The following is a 15,554-nucleotide window of genomic DNA, read 5'->3' on the forward strand; positions in this document are numbered from 1 at the left end:
AAATCACACGGCTAAATTAGCATCGAGGTAATGAAGATCGGAGGAGCGCGGGACGCCGCAGTCGCACCCCAATAACCTGAAACAAATAAAGAATGAGGGATCAGACGGAAGAGAGGAGGGAAGAGAGGCCATGTTCAGTCATGCCTTCTCCTTTCTCTCTCTCCATTCTCTCACTTTACTTCTTTTTTTTTCTTGGACACACAAAATAAATCTGGCTTGTGATTGACATGCTGGTGCTTTCATTTCATATTTAGAATATGTGTGTGTGTGCACGTGTGTGTGTACGTGTGTGTGTGTCTTAACTTGGCAGATGTAAACTAGATGTGTGTGTACGTCCCTGTCCTCTCACAGCCCCATGGTGTGACGTGTCTATCACCACTTACACACCTCTGTGTGTGTGTGTGTTGTTCTTGTCATCATGCTGTGAGGCATGGAGTCCATCAACTCCTCCTTATCTCTTGTCTGGAGCAGAAATCGCACAATATAGGACACAGACGCACAACCGCACAATGACACACGTTCAATGGCATCGATCAACTGCAACAAGCTTTATTTACAGCCTCACACACACACACACACACACACACACACACACACACACACACACACACACACACACACACACACACACACCTTGTGTGTGTTGTGTGTTCTAATGTTTGGTGTGTTTATTCTTTATTGCGTGTATTTGTGTGTGTGTCTGATTGTGTTTGAATGTGTGTGTTTTATTATGTGTGTGTTGGTGTTTTAATGTGTGTTTGTTTTATTGCAGTTGTGTTTGTGTGTGTGTGTTTATGTTCAGATGTATAGATGTGTCCCATTGTGTTTAAATGTGTGTGTGTGTGTGTGTGTGTGTGTGTGTGTGTGTGAGATTTATGACTTTGTGCCTTGGTTGCTTTTGTTTATTACTTTACACAAACATGAACATGTTGCATTGATGAGTCTACAAAACAGGTATTTCCTTCAAGTGACACACACACACACACACACACACACACACACACACACACACACACACACACACACACACACACACACAGACACATGGAATTCTGAGGCTTTGCATCTTCTTAACTTCCTGTTGATGTTGTCCTGCAATCCTGCTCCATCTGACCTCGCTGACTCCATTCCCATGGCAACCAAATGCCAGACTTGTAACACCCACAATCCCTCTGGTGAGAAATCAATTTTGGAAGATCTCCTGACATAGAGCTCTACTGAACATGATGAATGTGAACACTGACTGCACGCCAGGCCTCCTCACCTCACCGACATCGGTACCTGACTTTACTAACACCCTTGTGATTGGAAGAATCTCTACAAATCTCTACAAAATCTAGTGGAACAACATTTTAGAAGAGTGGAGGAGACAAAATTCGGAATAGAATAGGGTCAGGTGTCCACAACCTTTTGTTCATATAGTGTGTCTTTGCACATTGGCTTTAAACTAGTTTAGTAGGCACTACTAGTTATGTAAATAGGAATTATTGTTAACAATTATTAGAAATATAGATATAACAACTATTGTTGGATTGTCTTTTGTCCACTAGGTGTCCCCACTTTTCCATCATGTTGTTCCCCACTTTGATTATCCCCACCTGTGTCATATTTCCCCATGTGCATATATGAGGTGGTTTTAAAAAGTTTTAAGACTAGTTCTGTTTACATGAGATTACAATATTTACACACTATTGCCTTCAAAATAGTCCCGTAATAGTCTTCTGGGGTGTATCCTTGTTGTCTTCTTTTCAAAGTGTCTTTCGCAATTTGCTCAGGATCTTCGCCATTGGTGTAAAAATAATTGCATTTGATGGAGAAGATTTGGTTTAAATCTGGTTCCTCTGAAGGTTTCTTCCTCATGAAGTCTCAGTTTTTTCAGTCAGAGTTTTTTCTTCATCACAGCTGCCTCTGGGTTCTCTCAGTAGAGACAAACTTACAATTAATAAACAATAAACGTATAGCCACTAATTTGATACGTTCTTTTATACATCTTAACAACCTTGTTATCTCTGTAAATCTGCTTTGAGACAATTGTCCATTGTTAAAAGTTTGACACAAACAAAAATAAATTGTATATTTTGAATCGAAGCAACACTCGGGCACCCAGCTCCTTGACGCTCCTTGTCGTTAGCATAACGTAATTATGTTGATGGAAACTTCACACGCTTTCTTCCTGAAGAAGACGATATAGCCTGTAGCCGCACCTGGCCGCCCTTTCCAATCTGCGCTTGGTGTGCTTTATTTTCGGACCTTGCAGAGATCTTTGATCACAAATTCACGTTGTTTATTGGACGTCCTCTACGACTAGTTTTGGCGAAGTAACCTTTGATGGTTTTATCTGATTGCAGCCACTTCACATGCAGCCGCTTTGAGAAAGGCTCTTGTACCTTTCTGCGCTTTGATCAATATTCTTCACAAGTGGGAAGTCTCGCATGTGCATAATAGTGTCCTTTATACACACACACACACACACACACACACACACACACACAAACACACACCCCAATATGCATGTCGCAAATAGCATTTACAAGAGGCTAGTCGTGACCGCTGAGACTTTAGTGTGTATTCACCGGTAACGTTCGTTCTTTTTGTGCTTTTTTCCTTTGAAGTTATGATTAAAAATATGTTTACACTTGCAATTACACTGAAGTACACTATATCTACAAAGTTTGTGGACACCTAACTATGAGGTTGCTTTTTTTTTTTATTTATTTCCCATTTCCACACCAAGTCCCTATATGCTTATTTAGCTACAAGGGTGTAGGGTCCTGTACTGATGTAGGTGATGTGAAGAAGGCTAGGGTGCAGTCATTCATCATATTCAATAGGGTTGAAACTCTATAGCCGGAGATCTTCCATTCCAACCCATGAAAATCAGATCTTCATGGAGCTGGCCTTGTGCACTTTGTGTGATGCTGGAACAATTTAGGTCTCCTAAATCAACTAAAGAAAAAATGTCATGCTTCTGCTTCCATAGACATACTATACAAAGGTGTGCCTCCAATTTGGAGAAGAAGAACGTATGGCTAGAAAAGTCAGATATCCCAGTACTTCTAGCCATATTGTGTACTTGCACTTTTTGAGTTCACTATTGGAATAGAAATTCTTGTCAAATTGACTAAATGTAACCCGCTCAAGGTTTCCTTTATGCTCTCCAAAATTGAGTTCTCTGTCCGGTCATAAAACGTTACATTATGGATGGGGTTTAGCAGCTTTACTCTTATTAATTGGAGAAATTTGGATGGACAGCTCCTTGACCTGGAAATAGAGCTTTTAGGCAAAATTTGGAAAATGTTCTGGATACAGATATAATTATTACTGGAAAGTACTCACCTTCCCACTTAGTATATACATTGTGACAAATTGGAGCTGTTGGTTACGTCTGATCCAAAATACCACGATTCGACTTGTAAGCTATCACATCGCAAATACATCTTTGTGGTTCTTGAGTTTCACCGTCCACAGAAACTTCATCGATCTTTAGACTGTTAATGTGGGGAAACATCCTCAGCAGCAGTGAGTGGTTTCCATTTAAAGCAAACTCCGTTCAGAAGTAGGGCGGACAATATATCGTGAATATCTGATATATATTAAAGGATGTGGTGGCTAAATGTTTAAGATGAATGAGTTCAAATCCCAGCACCACCAAGCTGCAATTGCTGGGCACCTGAACAACTGCACAAATGAACATACTAAAAAGACCAGCAGTGCCATTTGGTGGCAGTGGAATCTGAACTTCCAATGCAAAGTCCAAAACCTTAACCACTGAGCTACCACTTCCCAAGCAAGGCTCTTAACCTTCAATTGTTCAAACCTATGCACATTGGTATCAAAGAGTTTTAAGATTAATGGTGTAACTGGTGTTATTCTAATTACGTGCATTACCACGTCCACGATTTCATCATGACAGCAAGATGGAAACAAAGGGCAAACATTATATTCTGCATGAAACTGGGCAAATCTGCCACAGAGTCATTTCACATGAGGTACGTTTGACCTACGGTGATGCTGCAACTAGTCGTGCGAGGCGTTTTGAGCGGCATGTGCGCTTCAAGAGCGGAAGAATATCAATGGAAGACAAAAACAATATCAGGAACAAGCTCATGCCCTGAATGTCAAAACAATTAGGCAACTTGTGCATGATGATTGTCGGAGAACAATCCACATGATCTCACTTCCGCACTCTACTTTGCCAGATTTGGCTCCTGCGGACTTCGCATTCTTCCTAACGATGAAGATCCAGCTCAAAGGTTGCAGTTTTGACTCCATTGCGGAGATCTAGCACGAATCCCAGAAGGTGCTTGGCACACTTCAAAAAGAAGACTTACAGGACATGTTCCAGAAGTGGCAGGAACGCTGGGAGTGCTGAATTACTGGGCAAGGGGACTATTTTGAAGGTGATAGTGTGGAAATGTAGATAAATAAAGTGCTTTCTTGTAAACAGAGCGAGTCTCAATTTTTTGTTCCCACCTTGTACATGAGATCCCACCAATGAAATTTCTCCTTCCATCTACTTCTTTGATTGTTCCATTCTTTTGGCAGAAATACCGTTATTCCATGTAGAGCTAGCAAAGTACATTTCTTAATGTGTGTCATCTCATTTACATTTGAAACTAAGCACGGGCAACACAGATGGTGGTTAATGGAGCTGTGGACGATTAAGAGGTCGAGACAATTTCAGATTCCAAAAAGCATTGAAAGCAATCAGAGAGCAATCTGCTCCTGTCCGTACTGACTAACTGAGGACTGTTAAGGGCAATATTACACAATCAGCAGTATCAGCACCACATTGGTACATCAACACAAGCCTGAAGGTGCTTATTACATGTACTGTATATTAAGAAACATGGGGTAAATCCTCCACATGATGGCCGGCTCCGATGGTGTTTCTGTTAGTATTAACCAACAGGACTGGAAAGCTACTACTTGTTACTGGGGTCATGGAGGGTGTATTAGAGTATTGGAGTGTGTATAATATCTGGGTTAGTGTTAAATGTTTGTTGCCGTGGTAGTTTGTTAGTTCAGGGTCACTGATTATAGTTCTGCATAAGTGTTTTTGAAATGTTTTGATGCAATTTTCTTTCATAAAAATCGTCTACGCTGATATTGAATGAACGTCCACCTTTAACATCCACCTCTTCTTGTTTTTTTCTTGTACTCACTTCTCTACTACATGTTTGCATTGCTGTTTTGCCCTCTCAGGCTGGATCTTTTTAAACACAACAATTTGCTTGGATATCTGTAATCTTTCAATCCCTGATTTTGGATTGAGACTTTAAAACTGACAAAGTGCTATTTATCTGGCAAACTGACCAATTATCATTGGCCAGCATTTGCCCCAAACTTAACTACATTACTATGATTTCATGCACAACGCAACAACTTCGGGTAATACAAGTGTAAAGAATTGTTTCATCTCAGGAAGGAACTAGAAATTTTGACAGAGGTTCAGGGTGAATGAAACAAACAAGTCATTCTTGTAAACACTGCAAGACTTAATGGAAAGAACAGTAACTGAAAAAAAAATGGGTCTCTTTAAGTTCACATGTTCAGCATTTCCAGAGCGACTTATGTCACAGTTAAGGGGTAAGGGGCCTTGATCAAGGCCCCAGCAGTGGCAACATTGGGATATCGTAATTTAACCATCTTGACCACTAAGCTACCACTTCCCAATATTGATTATGGAAGGGAACGACACACAATCACTTATTGACATCAATATACATGTTTAAATTTTACTCTGCAAATTGCAAATGACCTGTGTAAATTAAGAATACTTATAGCCCTGGACATGGTAGTGGTCCATCTATCATGCACACAGGTGGATTGGTCTCCACAGGGATGGGTCAGACTTCACAGGGCCAGGCTAGACTTCAGAGGGCCAGGTTAGACTCCACGGGACTGATTTAGACTCCACAGGGCTTGGTTAGACTGCACAGGCTTGAATTGTCCTCCTTTGAAAATCTTACAATTCAAAGCAAAATTCTCTCTAATTTCAACACTTCCAATTATTTGGTGTCCACCAACAGCAAACTCAAGGTTCCTTAAAGATATACACAAACCTCTCACTAGACTCTCATTGTCTCCAGTCAAAATTCCACACAAATGCATGACTCTACATTCTTCTGATGGGGCTGCACTGGGTGAGATTTTACATATCATTGCAAGCATTGTGAGATTTTACGCATCATCCACACCCAGCCTAGATCCCTTTCCTAGATTGAAATTGTTTCTCCCAATTCTCATCAAATATTCTGAACAACTCTTTACAATCTGGCTTGGTTCTACTCCTGCATCAAAATGCCATAATCAGGACTCCTCCCAAGTGGGGAACATTACTGTAGGTCTGTAGGCCACCAAGCAGCAGAATCATCTAAAATCAGACAAACTCAAGTAGACCTGACCTGCTTATGCTGATGGTGTAATTCATTTTTGACCTTTCAACAGTCTTTAAAACTGTGCTCTGTCTTTCCCAATTGGTCCTGGTCTGGTTCCGGTTCTCTTTAGAAAGAAATGTCTTTGATCGTTGCCTTGTCCCCAACCAATAAATTTCTAACCTACTACCCTGAAAACATAAAGGACTGCTTTAAAAAACAACTGTTTCTCCATACATTGCTCATGAGTCTATTTTAGTTAAGAACCCTCAGCAGGCCCATCAAAATTCAATTACACAATATTCTCTGGGCAAAAAATTCCTTTCTCTGCATTTTGGAGTCTTGGTATGATGGTCTGCAGTGTTGGCATGATGTTTGGCTTAATTTAACCTTTATATATCTACTTGAAAACTCCTTACATCTACCTCACTATTGATTTAGGTGAGGAGGCCTGGGGTCCGTTCCAATTTGTCCCAAAGGTTTTCAATAGGGTTGAGATTAGAGTTCAGTAGATCTTCCATTCCAATCCATGGAAAGCATATCTTGGTGGAGATGGCTTTGTGCAAATGGGCATTGTCCTGCTGGAACAGGTTTGGGTCTCCTAGTTAAAAAAAAAAAGGGAAAAGTTTATGCTAGCAAATCCAAAGACGTCCCTTACAATTGTGTGCCTCCAACATAATGTTAAGGCATATGGCTATTCTTTGTTTTTATATTCCATCTATATGCGTTGCACTCAAACGTTCTTGCTATCACGAATTCAAGCCTTAAAATCCTAAGCCCTTCATCACGTTTCCATGTAAACACATCATCACGGCTGGGTCTTTTGCTAATCTAGAGCTAATGAAGTCTCGACATGCTTCAGGAGATGATCTTGACATGTGGCGTTGCTATGCATTCATTCCTCCTTTAATGCTGCTCTCAGTCAGTGACCCCTTTGCTCCAGTGCATGCCCAGGAGCATCTTAAGCACGTCTAAGCGGACATAATGGCATGTGTAGTGGGCGAAAAAAATAAACTCTCAAAAATGTCTACTAGCGGTCTCAATGCAAAATAAAAAAAAAAGGCGTTGTGGGGGCGGGTCTTGGCTTTGACATGTTTTGGGTTTATCTTGCTGTCTTCCCATCCTGTTTTTTTTTTTTTTTATTTTTTTTTTCCCGCATGTTGTGGAATTTTTGTTGTAGCCAGAGGCTCATCGGGCCTAGGGGGGAGGAAAAGATGGAGAACAGGCTTCCTGCCTGGATACAAAATTGTTTTGGCGAGCCTCGGCAGACTCGCGGCTCTGTAATCGTTCCAACTGACTCACTGGGTCAATACATGAGAAGATTATTCTGCCAAGAGGCAGCTTTGGCTTTGAGCATCATGGTGTGGATGAATCCTGCCCTATAGGCACTGCTGAAGAGTGAAAAGATGCATATTAACATAACCAGGTCTGAAGAAAATATGTTAATACTAGAATAAAATACAAAAAATACACATTTGCATATTTAAATAAAGAATAACACCAATACATTGTGCCATTATAGAAAAATAATCAACAGCAATATTTATCCTTTTATAGCTACATTTAATTCAGTGTAGTGTCATTTGAACAAATACGTTCCTGTTCTGACTTATGATATAGCAGCAAGTCAACAGGTGAAAAAAACGAAGAATTGCAGCTTATTCAGGTCAATAATTTTTGTGAACAAGCTGTTAATATAATAGAGACCATAAAATACTGGACCAAGTGCATTAATATAAACCCGTGCTACCATCAAAGCTGCTGTTCTGATAAAATAATAAACACCTTCTGACCAATCAGAGCCCAGAACACACCACTGCTACGGTGTAGTAAAAACAAAACATGGCTAACAGTCTTGCTAAAGCTAATAAACAGTGTATTTTTATGTTTGTTCTGCCAACATGGAATTCCAGTCATGCGACTGAACCAGGTGGAATCGCTGGTGTTTGTGTTGTTTGCAAAACATGAAACGAATAAACAATATTTTATTGCCAGTCCTGTTTTTTTCTTCATGTGTTATTTACACTTCTCCCTGCCAACACGAGTGCCCTTGAACATGGTGCTGATTTTAAATGATTTTCCTAAAAAGAAGGAGATAAGAAGCAGCTGGAAATTTGGGATATTCTATATATAATGGACACCTGACTACAAGATTGGTATGTGCTTCTTTTTTAACATCATCTTCCACTTCAAGTCCCCATTTATTGTTGGAACTTCCATTCTTCTGGGAACATGTTCCATTATATGTTATGGAGGTTTGTGCACATTTAGCTACAAGGGCTAATTTTACTAAAGTAAAATCAGATGCTGGTGTAGGTGTAGGCCTGGGGTGCGGTCAGAGTTCCAGTTCAACATGTTTAACAGGGTTGAGGAAGACAAAGCTCCATAACCGGAGGTCTTCCACTCCAACCCATTGAAACATATCTTCATGAGCAATCACAAGGCAATTACAAGAACAAGGCTCAAACCTAAGAAATAAAAAATAAAAAAACAGGGAGAGAATATAGGAGGTTCATTAATTAATAATTAACACAAAACAGGTGAACACACTCAGGTAGCAAGGCGAAGACATAATAGAGCGCATGGGATGGATTTTGTTGCCATTTTTTAGATATTCATAAAATCACAGAAACTAAAGTAATTAAATCCAAGTAATTTATTAGTTTTATTAAACTGTTTGTTTAAGGACACTCAAGGTCACTTTAGAACATTTGTAACAGGAAAAAAGCGGTGTACAAAATGTAAAAAGATTTTTTTTTGTATAAAATATGTTGTTTTGTCAGATGTGTGTGTGCGTCGCTGCTAATGAATCAAAAATGTCAGAAATGAGGAGTTAGCATTACAGCTCAAGATTCTTATGTTAATCTATCAATTTATAAGAATCCAAAATATGGGCATCAAATTGTTTATCTGTATTTTTTGTTAGTTCCTCCTAATGAAGTCTGGTGTCTATGACTTTTTATTATTATTTTTTTTTCTCGGTAGGTTATACATGGCAGGATGAGGCTATGCAGCAGGTAGTTTCCAGGGAACTGCAGGCGTTGCCTAAGACCCCCGTACGCCGCCTCGGGAAAAACAATCCACCCTTTAAGTTGCGGTGAGTTTGTGTTTCAAGGCAAACTATATATTTTTAATTCAAATATATCAAAAACTATGAAATATATAGTGTTATGTTAGAATTGGTGCTGGTAGGTGTGTGGTAGCTACAACTAGGAATAAAGATTGCTCAGGTTATTGCTAGCTAAACTTACCACAGGAGAATACAGCTGGATACATTTAGCACAAGAAGTGATTTTTACATAAAGTCACCACAGCACTAATGTGGTGAGACCTGAGATGTTGTATGGTTTAGAGACGGTAGCATTGAATAAAGGACAGGAGGTGGAGCTGGAGGTAGCAGAGCTGAAGATGTTGAGGTTTTCGTTGGGAGTGACGACGATGGACAGGATTAGAAATAAGTTTATTAGAGGGACAGTGCAGGTAGGACATTTTGGAGACAAGGTGAGGGAGGTGTGATTGAGATGGTTTGGACATGTGGGACATGGGGTATATCGGTAGGAGAATGCTGAGGATGGAGACACCAGGAAGGAGGAAAAGAAGAGGACCAGGGAGGAGGTTTATGGATGTGGTGAGGGAAGGGAGGACATGCAGGTGGTTGGGTTGAAAGAGGCAGATGTAGAGGACAGAGGGATACGGAGATGGATGATCAACTGTGGCGACCCCTAATGGGAGAAGCCAAAAAAGAAGTAGCAAAGTACTATCTAACAGAAGTACTGCTAGATAAAAGTTACAATAGGAAGTAACTGATCAATAAAGTTACAGTAGGACGTAACTGATAAATACAGTTACCACAGAGAGTTACTGCTAGGAAACGTTACCACAGGAAGTTATTCCCATATAAGTTACCACAGGAAGTTTCTGCTAGATAAAGTTACCACAGGAAATTTCTGCTAAATAAAGTTACCACAGGAAGTTATTGCTAGATAAAGTTACCACAGGAAGTTATTGCTAGATAAAGTTACCACAGGAAGTTTCTGCCAGATAAAGTTACCACAGGAAGTTACTGCTAGATAAAGTTACCACAGGAAGTTTCTGCTAGATAAAGTTTCCACAGGAAGTTACTGCTAGATAACATTACCACAGGAAGTTACATCTAAATTTCCATGTAGCAACATTAGATAGATAGATAGATAGATAGATAGATAGATAGATAGATAGATAGATAGATAGATAGATAGATAGATAGATAGATAGATAGATAGATGTAAAAAATGTGAAGACACTGTTGAAAAAGTAAATTGTTATAAGGCATTGGCACTGAAATTATATCCTGATTCCTTTTTTGGAAAAATAAATTTTTCCCCTCACAGAGCCCAGAATAGCGATGGCCACAACAGGAAGGACCTACATGACCTTGGCTTCTTATCTGCAGATACAACTTCCTTTAAACATGACCTTCAAGGGAAGGTGAGCACTAAGCTATGTAATTTTGTGTTTTTCAGAACGTGTGATTAATGAAGGAACTGACCCTGTTTGGTGGCTAAAGTTAAACAATGCTTAACACTTCATGCAGCAATATTTTGTTAGCATTATTTATATGATTAATATAATTCTACACTGCCCACCTGCTAATTTAATTTACTATTAGAAACACTAGCATATGTAGTGTGTACTGCACTTATAAAGATCTCAAGCATCCATGTTAGCATTGCTATCAACATCTTTATGGAAAACCTTTGGGAACACATACCATACAAGTTTGGTACAAGTTTGGTCAAAATCCCATTCCACCTTGACTCCCCATTTGCTGTTATAATAAGCTCCACTCTTGTAAGAAGATGTTCCACTAGATTTTGTGGAGAATTGTGCTCATTCAGTGACAGGGGTGTTATAAAGTCAGATACTGATTTAGGTGAGGTAAGGGGGACCAGAGTGAAGTTTCCATTTATCCCAAAGGGTTTGGCTCTCTCTAGCAGGAGATCTTCAACTTCAACCCATGGAAAGGATATCTTGATGGAGCTGGCTTGTTGCAAAGGGGCATTGTCATGCTGAAACAGGTTTAGTTCAAGTAAAAGATACATTTCCTCTAAAGGCATGCTATACAATTCTGTGCCTGGGACTTTGTGGGAACAGTTTGGGGAAGAAGAACATCTGGCTGGAAAAGTCAGGTGTCCCTATTGGTTTGGCCATGTAGTGTATGTTTATATCATCTGTCCAATTAATGGCTATACAATACAATACAATCGCCAATACCCCATATATCAAGTCATGTCTTTTTTAATTCTCTTTTCAGTACAAATTTAAAGAAATATCTGATCTCATGGATCTGATCTCAGAGCCAAAAGAAAGGCCACGGCCACCACCTTTTGCCTCCTTACTCCATCCTGATCGAGGACCTAAAAACTCCTTCTGGACTCGAGTGAAACCTGTGACCCAGACCAAAATCCAGGACCAAAATGGTCTTCTATTTGAGCTCCAGGAGTACCTGTCTATCCCGAAAGAAAAAGGTCCTCCTCAAGAACACATCCAGTACCTTGGTCTTCAGAACAGCTTTCCTGTCAAAGCAGGGACAGGTGCAGGTGCTTCAAGGCAACCTCCTCAACCCAGTATCAACAAACTGCTCTTTCGGTCTGGAGGAAGCCGACCAAAATCTCAAGACTCACTGAGCTCAGTGGATGGTGAGAATTATTCTTCAGTCTCTATGGTTTCACTGATTAGGTTATCGGCAAGAGTGAACTAGAATTATCCAGAATGATATCCATCAGGAGAAAAGTTTGTGAGGTCTTTTATGTTATTTAGTATTTATTTCCGATCCTTCTATTTGAAGAGAAGTTTATCCAAGGAATTGTTAAGCAGCTAAGACACTATAGGAAGTTACTTCTAGATAAAGTTACTCCTAGGAAGTTAATGCTAGATAACGTTTCCACAGGAAGTTACAGCTAGGTAAAGTTATCACAGGAATATTACTGTTAAATAAAAATATGACAGGAAGTTACAGATCAACAATGTTACCACAGGGCGTTATAGCTAGAAAAAGGTTACAAGAGGAAGTTTCTGGTTAGATAAAGTTACGACGGGACATTATTAATAGATAAAGTTACCACAGGAAGTTACTGATAAATACAGTTACCACAGGAAGTTATTTATAGATAAAATTACCACAGGAAGTTACTGATAGATAAAGTTACCAGGTGAAGTTATTAATAGATAAGGTTACCACAGGAAGTTGTTTATAGATAGTTACCACAGGAGTTTTTTTATTAGATACTCTTACCACAGGAGGTTACTGATAAATAAAGTTTCCACAGGAAGTAATTAATAAATAAAGTTACCACAGTTATTTATAGATAAAGTTACCACAGGAAGTTACCACAGGAAGTTACTGATAGATAAAGTTACCACAGGAAGTTACCACAGGAAGTTACCACAGGAAGTTAACAGAGGAAGTTACTGATAAATAAATTTACCACAGGAAGTTATTCCTCTATAAATTTACCAAAGGAAGTTACTGATAGTTAAAGTTACTCAGATAAAATCACTTTCATCTTCCTCCTTTTGCAGAGAAGTTCATCCAAGGTGTCGTGAAGCAGCTCGGACAGCAAAGCGTAAACACCATGACCCCGAGCGACTTCAACCAGCTCTCGAAGGTAATCACTCAGGCCCTGCAGGTGGTGGATGATGCAGAAGGGGTTAAAAGTCACGAGGCCACGGTTGTTGATGATGCTGAGATGAAGAGGGAACCAGGGACATGGGGACGGCTTGGAAAAAAGTCTGGAGAGAAGTTCATGCCCAAAGGTACAAACATCTTACAATGCTGTGTTTCTAGCAACAGTAAGAGACATGGATAAAATGGGCGAAAGTTTCGGGACACCTGACTCGTTTAGATACATGTGGTTCTTCTGCGAATTTGAAGGCATGTAATGGACATCTTTGGGTGTTCCAATGAACTGGAAGGAGATCTTCTAGTCCAAACCTTTTCCAGCATGATAATGGAGCTGTGCTTGGGCCAGCTTCATGAAGAGCTGCTTTACATGGTTTAGGGAGGTGTGGAAGATCTTCTGCTATAGAGCTTCAGCCCTTTTAAATGCCTTTGAGATGAATTATAAAGTTGACCATCCCTTTACTCAAAATTCTATCTCCATATTTACTCCTTCCACTTTCTTTTTTCATCTGTCACTTCTCCCTCTCCATCAACTCATTTTATTCCTTTATTCCTTATCATTTTCCTCCATTGCCCCTCTCTCTTTCACACATCTATCTATCCCTTTATTTTATCTCTGCATCATCCAATTCTCTCTATCTCTCCATTTTATCCCCATTTCTCCATTCATTCTCTTGTTCTCTCACTTCACTCCTTCTATCCCTTTACATTTGTTTTTACTACCTCTACTTCTCCACTCTCTCCACTCTATCCTTCTTCTCTCTCTCTCTCTCTCTCTCTCTCTCTCTCTCTCTCTCTCTCTCTCTCTCTATATATATATATATATATATATATATATATATATATATATATATATTTCTTTTCTTTTTCCCAGCATCTCTCGATCCCTTCATTCTATCTCTGCATCCTTCCATTCTTTCCCTCTATCCCGTCACTCTATATTTCAATCTCCCTTTCTACTCTCTTCAGCCCTCCACTTTCTATTTCCATCTGTCAATCCTCTCTGTCTATCCCTTCTTTCATCTATTCCTTTACCCCCTCCTCCTTTTCACCTGCTTTCACTTTCCCACATCTCTTCATTTTATCCCTTCATCCTTTCATTCTCTCCCTCTTTCCCGTTATCTCTCCATTTTTTCTCTCTATCCTTCCACTGTATACTCTATCTCTCCATCCTCTCCTTCCTTCGCTCAATTCACTTCTTCTATCTTTACCTCTCTCTCTCTCTCTCTCTCTCTCTCTCGCTCTCTCTCTCTCTCTCTCTCTCTCTCTCTCTCTCTCTCTCTCCATCCACTTCCTCTATCTTTATCTATTCCTACACTTCATTGCTCCATCTCTGAATCCTTTCACCACTCTATCTCTACATCCATCTATTTTCTTGCTTTATCCCTCCATTTATAGACCTTCTCTCTTAATCCCTAAACTCTATTCTATCTTTTAACCTCATTCTACATCTTCTATCCCTCCATCCCTACAACCGGTCCCTCTGTCTCTGCCTCCTCTCCCTCCATGTCTCACTTCTCACCATTTATCCATATATCTCTCAGTTTACTAATTCTTTTATTTTACTCTATCCATCTATTCCTTTACCTTCTCTCTCTCTCTAACTTTCTCTATCCATCTCATTTTCTCCAACTATTTATCCACTTTATCCCTAGAACATCTCTTTTCATTACTTCACTCTCTCTTCATCACTCCATCACTCTATCCTCTCCCTCTATCCCCCCCCCTCTGTCTCTATATCTCTTCCTTCATATGTCTATTCTATTTATTTATCTGTCTATCCTCTCTTTTTATCCTTTTCCTCTAAACCTTCAACTGTCTGTCGTCTCTAAATTTCTCCAATCTATTCCTACATCTCACAACCCTTCACTCTCTCCCTCTTTCCCTCAATCCCTCTATTTTCTCCTCCCAGAACTCCTTTCGTCATAAAGTTCAAATACATCACCTTTATCAGAACCTTACTTTGTGACTGAATGAGTGCGAAACAAAATCTAGTGGAACATCTTCCCGGAAGAGTGGAAGTTTCCAGGACGTGGTCAGGTGTCCATAAACTGGTGTTCATATTGTGTATGTTAATAAATGTTTTTGCGTAAATGAAATATTTTCCGTTTCTGGTTTGCAGACGTACACCAGGAGGGACGAGCGACCGCGCTGGACGGAGAGGTAAATGACTGCAGCGTTTCTCAACATATCAGAACCTCAAAGTCCACAAGAGAATGATGGATCCACACTTTCACTTTCTGTTCAGACTTTATTAACCGTGATGATTACCATCATACAGAACGTTACTTTGTCCTGGGACTGGATCAGAAAGTGTTCCCTGGAGTTCACATGTCTGTAGTACAGATTCAAATTATTCTTCCTTTATTTCATTCCTCCTTCCCAATCATCTCCCTTCATCCTCTCTCTCTTTCAAACACTCTCTTCCTCCCTTTATTCCATCCCTCCTTCCCAATCACCTCCCTCCATCCTCTCTCTCTTTCAAACGGTCTCTTTCTCCCTTTATTCCATCCCTC

At 39.8% G+C, this 15,554-nt stretch overlaps 1 protein-coding gene across 6 annotated transcripts in view; it reads left to right on the top strand.

The window, feature by feature from the left end:
- ptprn2 (protein tyrosine phosphatase receptor type N2) overlaps positions 1–15,554 on the top strand; it is a 174,130-nt gene that overhangs the window by 34,385 nt on the left and 124,191 nt on the right. For all 6 annotated transcript variants that reach the window (XR_014533829.1, XR_014533830.1, XR_014533831.1 and 3 more), the window contains exons 4-8: positions 9,363–9,474; positions 10,748–10,844; positions 11,671–12,055; positions 12,939–13,172; positions 15,161–15,201. Coding sequence is in view for 2 of the 6 variants with exons in the window: in XM_083542655.1 (XP_083398781.1) it covers positions 9,363–9,474; positions 10,748–10,844; positions 11,671–12,055; positions 12,939–13,172; positions 15,161–15,201 (869 nt within the window). In the remaining 4 variants the exon portion in view is untranslated. The remainder of the gene's footprint in view (positions 1–9,362; positions 9,475–10,747; positions 10,845–11,670; positions 12,056–12,938; positions 13,173–15,160; positions 15,202–15,554) is intronic.

The sequence above is a fragment of the Silurus aristotelis genome, assembly GCF_946808225.1.
Source record: "Silurus aristotelis genome assembly, chromosome: 5".
Classification (NCBI taxonomy): Eukaryota; Metazoa; Chordata; class Actinopteri; order Siluriformes; family Siluridae; genus Silurus; species Silurus aristotelis.